The sequence below is a fragment of the Cygnus olor genome, chromosome 13 (assembly GCF_009769625.2).
Source record: "Cygnus olor isolate bCygOlo1 chromosome 13, bCygOlo1.pri.v2, whole genome shotgun sequence".
Taxonomy (NCBI): Eukaryota; Metazoa; Chordata; class Aves; order Anseriformes; family Anatidae; genus Cygnus; species Cygnus olor.
The window spans coordinates 15,364,503-15,375,078 of NC_049181.1; the positions used below are offsets into that span (position 1 = coordinate 15,364,503).

General features: G+C 66.7%; 1 protein-coding gene across 2 annotated transcripts; it reads left to right on the top strand.

Moving 5' to 3' along the window:
• The first annotated feature begins 1,487 nt into the window (after nt 1-1,487).
• TSC22D3 (TSC22 domain family member 3) lies at nt 1,488-10,193 on the top strand. 2 transcript variants are annotated; one of them, XM_040572592.1, is made up of 3 exons: nt 1,488-1,944; nt 8,642-8,693; nt 9,181-10,193. In XM_040572592.1, the coding sequence occupies exons 1-3, from the start codon at nt 1,622-1,624 to the stop codon at nt 9,424-9,426; spliced, it is 621 nt and encodes a 206-aa protein (XP_040428526.1). In that variant the 5' UTR covers nt 1,488-1,621; the 3' UTR covers nt 9,427-10,193. The 2 variants fall into 2 exon arrangements, with proteins under 2 accessions (XP_040428526.1, XP_040428527.1); XM_040572593.1 differs by lacking the exon at nt 1,488-1,944 and adding an exon at nt 8,161-8,367.
• The last annotated feature ends 383 nt before the right edge of the window (nt 10,194-10,576 follow it).

The following is a 10,576-nucleotide window of genomic DNA, read 5'->3' on the forward strand; positions in this document are numbered from 1 at the left end:
CTTCTGCCTTCCCTCCAGCGGCATCAGCAGCCCCGTTAGCATCCCGTGCTGTGCCGCCGGGACCGCCTCTGGCCTGCTGCTTTGGGTGGTTTTGCCCCGCCAACCGGCTTTTGACCCGCACTATCTTTCCTTATCGCTCCCGTGCACTTCAGACCCTCTGCTTGCTGCCCTTGATCGATCCCGTTGCAATGCCTACGTGCGGACATCCTCCCCCCTGCCCTCCCTTCCCCTGCTGCCTGCTGCGGGCTCCTTGGCCCAAACCTTCTCCAGCAGCTCCTGGACCCCTCCCCAGACGCGTGCAGGGACGGTGAAAGCAGCCAGCCCCGGGCGTGTGGTCCCCAGCTGGGACCTCAGTGCCCCCCTACCCCTCCCAGCATCCCAGGGCAGCCGCCCCCACATCTCCGCCGGTCTTGTCCCCTGTCCCATCACCTCCAGGGCAGCGTGACGTGCCCCAGACATTCTTGGCCAGCCTGCAGCTCGCTGTGGGAGATGCTCCCACCGGAGTGCCGGACTGCCAGGGAAGTCACTTCTCCTCCCCTCTGCTGAAATTTCCTTTTCCCATTGCCTGCCCCTGGTGTCCCGCAGGCAAATAAACCCTTCCGCCCACCTCCCTCGTGCACTGTCCTCCTGAGCCTCTTTCTGGCTCTGGATCCGAGGGTTTCCAGCTGCAGCGGTGCTGCTGGGTCACTCCAGGCTTTTCTGCCACCCGGGGGCTTTTCTTCTCCATTTTCTCCTCCAGAGCCACGTGGGGCTTTGCCCGAAGCCTTGGGGGCTGATGGCCACACTCCACCCCAGGAGGCGCAGGGTGGGGGTGGCAGGGCCATGGGTGCCTGTGGGGTAGTGTCCCAGGGGGTGACAGGGTGGTGGGTGCCCAGCGGGGCAGCGGGCACCTGGTGGGGCTGTGTCCTGAGGGTGGAGGGACAGTGGGTGCCCAGTGGGCAAGCAGGTGCCAGTGGATGCCAGTGGGGTGGTGCCCCGCGGGGCACGGTGGCAGCGGGTCCCAACGTCATATCGCGTCCCCAGTGAGTCAGCGGGTGCCAGTGGGGCGGTGTCCCGTGGGGTGGAGTGGCACTGGGTCCTGGTGGCGTTGTGAGTCCCCAGAGGGTCAGTGGGTGCCAGTGGGATGGTGTCCCACAGGTTGGAGTGGCACGGGGGTGGCACTAGGTTCCCAGCGGCATCGTGGGTCCCCGGAGGGTCAGTGGGTGCCAGCGGGGTGGTGCCCCACGGGGCGCAGCGTCAGCGGGTCCCGGTGTCACCGCGTGCCCCCAGCGGCTGCCGGCGGGGCGCCCCCCCGGGGCGGGCTGGCAGCGGCCGCGGGCGGGGCGGTGCCGGGCTGGCAGCGGCGGGTGCCGGCGGGGCGGGCTCCCGCGGGGCGGCCCGGGGTGGGGCGGCGGCGGCGGCGGGGCGGGGAGCGGCGGCGGCCGGGCGCTCGGGGCCGCCGTTACCAATCAGCGCCGGGCGGAGCGGAGCGGAGCGGGGCCGGGGCCGGGGCCGGGGCCGGGGCCGGGCGGGCGGCTGGCTGTGCGCGGCGCTCGGTACCGGGCGCGTCCTGCCGCCGCTCGCCCTACCGCGGCCCCAGGAGCGGCCCGGTGGCGGCGGCGGCGGCGCGCAGGGGCGCGGGATGTCCTCGTCGCCCGCGGAGGAGTGCCGGTCGCCCGTGGGGCTGGACTGCTGCAGCTGCTGCCTGGACTTGGCCAACCGGAGCGGGCCGGAGGAGGGGGCCGGGGGCGAGAACAACAACCCGGGCAGCCCCACCGTCAGCAGCTTCCGGCAGCTGCAGGAGCAGCTGGTCCGCAAGAACCTCAACACCGACAAGCTGAGCTCCATCATGCGCCAGGACTCGCTGGAGCCCGTCGTGCGGGACCCCTGCTACCTCTTCAACCAGGGCATCTGCAACAGGAACATCGACCAGACCCTGCTCTCCATCCTGCTGCTCTTCCACAGGTGGGTGCCGCCGGCGAGGACGCGTGGGGTGGCAGGGCGCAGGTGTGTCCCGCGGCCGGTGGTGCCCTGCGCGTGGCCGGGCAGCGGTGGTGGCCCCCGGCTGCGTGCCTTGGTCCCCAGCCCCGTGGTCGTCTCCCTGGCTCCGTCGTTCCCACGCAGACGCTGCCAGCAGGGCCGTGGGCAGCCATCCTGCACAGGACAGGGGCAGCTGCCGCTCGGAAGCTGTGCCGCCTCCGGAGCCACCTCTGGAGTTAGTGAGAAGATGGGGGGGGGGGAGCCCAGGAGCCCCGCTGCCATGTCCTGCTCCTTCAGCAGCTTCCCTCGCAGTAAACACAGCGGGGACAGGTTTGGCCTGGGTGGTGTTTCCCATCACCCAAGCCTTGGGGCTGGTGCCATCCCCGTGGGCTGGGGCTTTACCCCCCCAAAGACTGGGCAAGGGGCACCTGGTGCTACTTTAGGCATCCCCCCAAAACGCTGGTAGCCGCGTGGGTCCGGTGCTGCACCCGTGGCACCTGCGTGGCCAGCTGGGCACACGCACTGCCTCACCCCACCCAGGGTCCCTGCTCCTCCCGAGCCACCCTCGGCTCCTCTGGCACTTGCATAACACGGGGCCCATGCTCAGGTGGGAAAGGAGGGGCTGGGCTGCCCGCCAAAGCACCCGGCTGCACGGCGAAGCAGCCTGGGCGGGAGGGAAATTGGGGCGAGAAGCAGAGATTTCCCTCGGCGGCATGATGCTGCAGCCAGCTGGCACCACGGGCAGGGGAGGGAGGCGAGACCATCCCCAGCGCACGCTGCGAGGGCTGGGGATCGGAGCCAAGCAGCCGGGTGCTCCCCCAGGGAAGGCAGCAGCAGTGCCCGTGGGCACGGTCTGCCCGCTTTTGGGCTGGTCCCTGCTGGGGAAGGACCCTGGTGAGCACCGGTTTGCTCTGCCGAGGTGGAGAGCGAGCGCAGGTGCTGGGGGAGCAGGGTTCCTGCCCACTGGTGCACATCGGTGCCCCACGCTGCCCGACCCCGTCCCCAGTGCCCTGCCGATGCCATGTCCCGGGGGCTGCGCTCGGTGCCGTTCGCAGGCAGTTGTGTGCCCACACCTCCGTTCGCTGCTGTTTTGCTCCAGCCTGAACTTTCTCCTCCTGGGGAATGCGCCAAGATACCCAAGAGGTGATAGCACACGGAGCGGGGGATTGTGGGTGCCGGAGGAACACCCCGATAACATGCCCGATAAGGGCACCCTCGCTGCTGGCACCAGGGAACCCAAGCAGGTTGGTGGCCGTTGTCGTGGCTGATGTGCTCCTGCGCTGGCACAGGAGGAGGAGGAGGTTGCGTGGATGCTCTCGCTCACACGGGGCCAAAGCCTGTACTGGAGTCAGAACCATGCTGGGGGCCCGGCCAACCTGCATTCAGCATTCCCAGCCTGTTTCGGGGGTTTTCCCTCAGGTTGCGTGGTCCTTGCAGGGCTCTCTGTGCTCTTTGCTCACTGCCGGGACGCACGAGGCAGGGATGCTCCAGACCTCTGCTTCCGCACGCAGAGGCTCCTGCAAGAACCCCGCCTGCTCGGAGAGCGCACGTTCAGAAAGGGCTTCCCCCTCCCGTGCCACCTTCCCCTGGTCCTGGGCAAGAAAAGGAGAGAGCCAGGGCCGGGCAGGCGGGACAGATTCACGCAGGAACCTTGCAGCCCCCGCTTTCCAAGCACGGGGTCAGGCTGGCGAGCAGGAGGCGCGCGGGGTGGCATCTGCGGCACGGCACCGCTTGTTCCCGTCCGTCTGGCGTCCCTTGGCAGCAGCGATGCCACGGCCCAAAGGGCAGCTCCAGGGAGCGCATTCCTGCCCGGCGAGTGGGCTGGAGCAACAAGGAGGCATTGAGGCAGCGGGAGCGGGCGCGGGCGTGAGAGAGGGGTGGGTGTGGGACGGCGCTGCCCAGGGAGGTGGCCGCGGGAGCATCCCCAGCCCACCAGGACAAAGCTGGCCGCTCCTTTCCTACGAGGCTGTGGCCGAGGGGGTCACCGGGGTCTCAGCATCACAGCCCACGCGAGGGGGAAGCAAACGAGACCCCGCTTGCAGAGTGCAGCGGGTGCGTCGCTGGTTTTGGGGTGCAAGACCGGGTGCACGTGGGCGAGGGCCACAGAGGCATGGAGGCTGCAGTCGGCCCCAAAGCCATGCTCCGCCGATGAGCACCAAGTTATATTTATCCAGGCACTGCACATCGCTGGCTTCGGGACAGGAGTTTGTCACCCTCCGTCTGCGTTTATATTTATATCTGTCGGGGGGGGGGGGTGCAGAACCGCTCCGGGGGCAGGTGGGGAGCCCAGGGTCCTTAAGATCAAGTCCAGCCATCCACCTGGCGGCTCCTGTGGGGATGGCAGCGCTATGGGACAGGTTGGGATTAGGGTTGGGGTTGGGTTAGGGTTGGGTTTAGGGTCAGGGTTAGGGTTAGGAATGGGTTTAAGGTTTTCGTGAGGGTTAGGGTTAGGATTGGGGTTAGCATTGGGACTAAGGTTTGTTTTAGGGTGAGGGTTGGTTACGGTTAGGGTTGGGATTAAGGGTGGGGTTGGATTTAGGGTTGGGTTTAAGAGTTAGGGTTAGGACTGGGTTTGCGGCTAGGGTTAGGGTGTAGGGCTAGGGTTAGGTTTAGGATTAGGATTAGGGTTAAGGTTAGAGTTAGGCTTAAAGTGAGTGTTAGGACGAGGGTTAGGGTTGGGGTTAGGATTGGAGCTGGGCTAAGGGTTGGGTTTAGGGTTAGGGTTAGGGTATGGCCTCAGGCTGTCCCCAGGTGGTGGCACGTGCCCGCGCACAGCTGGTGGCCAAGGCTGGGCCCATGGGGGATCGCAGCAGTCGCAGCTACAGGTCCTGCTAGCAGCCCCTTTGCTTTCGCGTTGTTATTGTTCTGAAATGTCAGCGAGGGCAGGGTTTCAGCGACGCGTCCTGGCTCCGAAATGCCCGGGATGCTTCGCAAAGGCCAGGCAGGGTATTAATAACAGGCTCTGCTGAAGCTGCGCAGCTCCAGCACCCGTCCTTGCCTGACCTCCTCGGGGGCGGCTGGTGGCGCTCGGCTCCTCTCCTGCTCCCGACCCCAGCGCTCTGTGTCCGTCTGGGCTTGGCACGTCCGTCTGTCCGGCTTCGGGGGCTTCTGAGGCTCCCCCAGCGCCCAGCGTCCCCCACAGTGAGCGCCAAGCCCGGGTGCCACCACTGAGAGGAGAAGCTGAAGGATTCCGGGGTTTCCTTGGATGCTGGGAAGAGCTTGCCCGGGGTGCTGATGTGCGGCTTCCCAGCTCCTGTCCGCTCATTATTATAATGAGCTGCCTCCCAATTAGCAAGCCGGGCACTCCTGTAATGGGCCCTTCAGCATCACGGCCACGTCCTCTCTGTCCCTGCTTCCCCAAAACCAGACAGGATGCTACCGGGGTGCGCTGGGGGGTGGGGTACGGGAGGAAGAAAGGGGGCCCGGTGACAAAGTTGGAGAAAGAAAGGAGAATTGCAGCTCTCAGCAGGCCGGCGCTGGGGTGTGCGCTCGCACGCCAGCGCGCAGAGAACTGGGAGTACGGCCAAGTACCTTTATCAGAGGAAGCAGGCCGCCCAACAGCTGGACGGGGGAGCCTGCCAGGGCCCCCCCCCCCCCCCCCCAGCCTCCCCCAGCCCCACAGGTCCGGGGAGTCCCCCCGTGCCACCATCCTCATACGGTGGTGGGCAGGAGAGGTTCTCCGCCAGCCGTCCCCACTGCAAACCCTCGCTTGGTGTTTGCAAGGACTGCGATCGCTGTCCCACGGCTCCAGGGTCCCATGGTTTGGGGTCTAGCAAAGCCACCAGCAGCACCTCAGAGCTTGCACACCTACAGGTGTACCCCAGAGGGGTTGCTCTCTGCCCTGCAGCCACTCCTGCCCTGGCTGGGGGCGTCTATGAGCCCTCTGAGGTCCTCAGGATGAGGAAACCAGAGGTGGCCGACTGGCTCAGCACGACACTGGGGATTTGGGGCTGTGAAAGGCAGGGTTTTCTTCGCTGTGTGTTTGCAAGCAGTGGCTTTTCCTCTCCCCCCCTCCCCTCCGCTCTGACCCTTTGAGCTGGAGGTCTGGCTGCGCTGGGCAGCTCTGGCTCGGTGCCTTTCCCGTATTGCTCTCCAGCCTCTCCGAGGCCAGGCTATAAACATTTCCCACGCCTCAGACCCTCTGAAGGGCCTTCCTCCTATTGAACCGAGTCCTTGGAAGAGAGCAAGCCAGCCAGAAGCGCTGCCACGGAGCAGCGGGAAGGGCCTGGGGCCGAGGGAAAACGGAGGCTGAGGACGGAGGGCTGCTGTGAGCAGCACTTGCCATGCAACGTGCCTGCAGGATGGGTTAGCGTGCACGCAGGAGGGGCGTGCTTGCGGGGCATGCGCGCACAAGCGCGTGCATGCATGTGCGTGCACGCACGGCGTGCAACTCTGTGCAAGGTGCATGCACGTGGGCTGCGAAATCCACACGTGTGCATGCCACAGATGCATGTGCTAGGCTTGCGTGTGTGTGTGTGTGTGTGTGTGTGCATACATGGCACGGCACGCAGGTGTGGGGGGGAATGAGTGGGCTGCGCCCGTGCTCATGTGCGTGTTGGGAAGGATGGGAGCCATCCAGAGCAATCCTTGGGGGCTTCCCTCAGTGCTGCAGTGCTGGGGGCAGCCCAGATTTTCCCGATTCACTTGGGAGGGGTGCCCCAAAGCAACCAAGCACCCATGGCACCGGGGCTGGGTGGGCACCCGCCACGGGAGGGCCTCAGCACGGTGCCACCAAGCGCGTCCTGCCCCGCGCAGCGGCGTTCCGGGGGCTGTCACACAGAGCGCCTTTCACCCGCCCGCTCCCCAGCTCAGGGTGGCACGCTGGCCCCTGAAAGGGACAATTGAGCACGGCTGAGGTCACCCCCCCCAGCGTCTGTACCCCGTGCCCGCGTCCCCTCCCCGCAGCCCGAGGACGCTGCCAGCATCCCTCGGACATCGCTGCCAGCACCGGGGAGCAGAGGGGCCGGAGAGGGGCATGGCCATCCCCCCGCCGTACTCCCCGAGCCTCTTCAGGAGGAGGGACCGGTGAGTGGGGTCCCGGGGGGGGTCAGCGCCTGCCTGGGGGCTTCGCGTGGGTCAGGGTGGTGCCGTCACGGGGCAGTGTGCGGAGGGACACGGGGGTCCCTGCGTGTGTCCCCGCCATCAGGCCGGGGCACGGTTTGCGTCCGTCCTTGCGGCACCGACCCCAGATGCGGGTTTTTGGGGTGCTCCACAGCATCGCCGAGTCAGCTCCGGGGGGGGGCCTCGTGCGGCCGGGGGAACGCTGCGACCGCTGGGCTTGCACACGCGTGTGCACACGCAGGATGCTGCTGGCTGCTTTCACACACACACACACACACCCCGAGGACCCCCCAGCCTCCCCCAGGACGCAGCTCTGGGGGTCCCGCAGCGCGGGGCAGGGGGGGGGGCACCGCTGCCGGGCCAGGGCCGGCTCCGGCCCCGCTGCAGCCCCGGCCCCGGCCGCGGGGGGGCGGCTCCCCCCCCAGGCGCGGCCCCGCCGTGCCGGGTTATGCAAGGCCGGGGCGGGGCCGCTGTTGGCCCCGGGCTTGTTTTGCGCCCCGGGGTTTGTTTTGCACCCGGGGGTTGTTTTGCACTCCCGTTTCTGTTGTGTTTGTGGCGGTGGATTTTTATTTTTTTATTTTTTTTGGTGTTTTGATTTTTTTTTTTCCCCAGTCCGGTTTTGTTTTGCTCGACGTTTTTGTTTGTGGTTTGCGCTCCATTTAGCTTTGCCGTCTTTCCCCCTGCGCACCCCCTTTCCCCCTGCGCACCCCCTTTCTTCCTACGCCCCCCTTTTCTCTTCGCGCCCCCATTGCAGCCCCTTTCTCTTCTGCACCACGGCCCCCCCAGGCCCTGACCCCCCATTGCGGGGCGCTCCCCCCACCCCATCCCCCCCCCCCCCACCACCCGTGCAGGTCGCGGGGGGCAGCACGGAGCGAGCGGGGGGCTCCAGCTGCAGAGCGGGGGCTGCCCGCGGGGCTCTGCGGCTGGGGAAAGGGGGGGGTCAGAGCGGCGGGGGGGTTGTGGTGAGGGTCGGGGGGGGGGGGGCTGCGCAGCTCGGGGTGCAGCACCGGGGGGTGCAGTACCGAGGGGGGGGGGGCGCGGTGTACCGGGGCAGCCCCCCGCATTACCGGGCGTTACCGGGAGCGGCGCTGCGGGGCTGGGGGCGGCCCCCCCGCCGACCCCGCCCGCCGCCCATATAAGCGGGGGGCGGCGGCAGGAGCCCGCAGTGCGCCCCGGCCCCGACGCTCGCAGCGATCGCTCCTCGCCGCCGCCGTTCCCCGCAGCCATGAGCACCGGCGTGTACCAGTCCCCCATGGAGGTGGCTGTGTACCAGCTCCACAACTTCTCCATCTCCTTCTTCTCCTCTCTGCTGGGGGGGGACGTGGTCTCCGTGAAGCTGGACAACAGGTAGGGGCAGGCCTGGTGAATGGAGGGGAGGGGGGGGGGGGAGCCAGATGCGTTGCCCCCCAGCAACGGAGGGGGAGCCTCAGGCATTGCCCCCACCCCCCCGGTGAAGGGGGAGCCCGGGGAGTTGCCCCCCGTGAAGGGGGGGGGGCTCTTTGCATTGCTGCCCCGTGAAGGGGGGGGCTCTGATGGATGCCCAGTGAAGGGGGGGGTGCACCCCGGTGCATGGATCCCTGGGGGCTCGCTGCTAACGCCCTCCCTCTCCGCTCTCTTCCAGCGCCTCCGGAGCCAGCGTGGTGGCCATCGACAACAAGATCGAGCAGGCAATGGTGAGCCGCAGCTCTCCGTCACCACTGGGGGGTGCAGGGGGGGTCCCCGCTCTGTGGGTGGGTGTCTCCCCTGGAGCTGGGGGTCCCCCCGCTCCCCAGCCTGTTGCTGGGCAGAGCAGCTCCTTTGTTTGCCTGCTGCAGCTGGCAGAGCTCATTGGCTCTGGCTGCGCCGCAGTGCGCAGGGAAAAAAGGGGGGGGGGGATGCATGGGGGACATGGGAAGGACCCTCCGGGGGGGTGTGGGGGACAAGCAGTGTCCCCTGGCTGCTGGGGACTTGCAGCCTGCCAGCCCCACCCGAGGGAGGGGGGTGATGGATGCGGGTGCCTCCGGAGGTGGGGAGATGGGGACCCTGGGCTGGGGGGCACCGGAGTGTGGGGGATGGGGTGGGGTGATGTGGGGTGGGGGGGAGGGACAGCCCGTGGGGAAGAGTCCTGGGAAGACACCCCCAGGGCATCGCCGTGACGGGTCCTGCTCCTTCCTCTTGCAGGACCTTGTGAAAAACCATCTGATGTATGCAGTGCGGGAGGAGGTGGAGGTCCTGAAGGAGCAAATCAAAGAACTGTTGGAGAAAAACTCCCAGCTGGAGCGTGAGAACAGCCTCCTGAAGACCCTGGCCAGCCCCGAGCAGCTGGAGAAGTTCCAGTCGCGGCTCCCTGCCGAGGTGCTGTGCTCGCAGGAGCAGAGCCCTGGGGCGGCCCCCCCGGCCCCGCACGCGGGGGGTTCTGCGGTGTAAGGTGGCTCTGTCCTCGGGGTGGGCAGAGCCACGGAACTCTTTCTACTTCATCCTGCAAAAAAAACCCAAAAACCTAAAACCACAAAGCTGTTTTTCCGCCTTCGTGCGGAGGACTGCCGGAGCCCGGCGCTGAGCCGTGCCCGCCGGGCAGAGCCAGCGGCCGCCTGCCACATGAGGATGCTCGACCGCCGGGGAGGCGCCGGCAGCTGACCTCGCCAAAACCTGGGCGCCCCCCGGGCACGTCGGTGGAACCCCGCCGTTGGAAGGAGCGTGCCCCGAGCCCCGTGCCTTTGCTGCGCTGGTTTTTGTTTTTTTGGGGGTGTTGGGGGGGGGAGGCAGCCGAAACCTGACTCTCGAGCAGCACGGGCAGTTGTGGTTGCACGCACGTCGGCGTGGGGATTACGAGGAAAAAGAGGAGGGGAAAAAAAAAAAAGCTTGTTTTACTAGTTCAGAGTCTTCTGTAGCCGTATCTATGTGCAAACATGAGCAGCGCCCGCAATGCTGCGGGTGCTCAGGGCCAGCCATGCCCTTCTCTGTACAGCCGGGGGATTTGAGTGGAGACTGGAATGACAAGCGGCTGTAACTGGGTGAACTGGGCGGCCCAAAGGAGGGAGCAGCAGTGATGGGGGGCTGCGCTCCTGCCCGCGCCCCCCAGGGCTTGCCAGGTTCCCAGGTGACGGGACGTCCCTGCGGACGTCAGACAGTTGGAGCGGTGACACGGTTGTGTAAATTTTGTTAGAAATTGCAATAAACTCTACTTTTTTATATAAGCGCCTGCCCGACCTGTGTATCTGTAGCTGGGGAGGGGGGCACTGGGTGGGATGGGGCTGGTGTTCCCTGGATGCTGCGAACCCGCTGGGTTTCGTGGTGCTGCTCCTTGCTGGCTCCCCAGCAGGGAACCCCCTCTTGTTCCCTTCATTTGGGGGTCAGCCTCCCTGGCTGGGCTGAGATGGGATTTTGGAGGTGAGAGCATCTTATGGAAGGGGAAGGCCTGATCCTGCAGGTCTTGCCTGGGATGTGTGCAGGGATGTGCTGGGGTGGGGGCAGGCAGGGCGCTCCCCTCTTCCTCCACAGCTTTTCCCATGGCTTCTCGCAGCCCTGATGTATTTTTTCAGCCATCCTGAAGCGCCCTGTGAGGGTCGGAGCTGGG

Bases quoted from the DNA above. Each gene is read 5' to 3' on its own strand.
- TSC22D3 (XM_040572592.1), top strand. From the start codon at position 1,622: ATGTCCTCGTCGCCCGCGGAGGAGTGCCGGTCGCCCGTGGGGCTGGAC. The intron at 1,945-8,641 runs GTGGGTGCCGCC...GCTCTCTTCCAG, and splicing joins ATCCTGCTGCTCTTCCACAG to CGCCTCCGGAGCCAGCGTGG. The intron at 8,694-9,180 runs GTGAGCCGCAGC...TTCCTCTTGCAG, and splicing joins ACAAGATCGAGCAGGCAATG to GACCTTGTGAAAAACCATCT.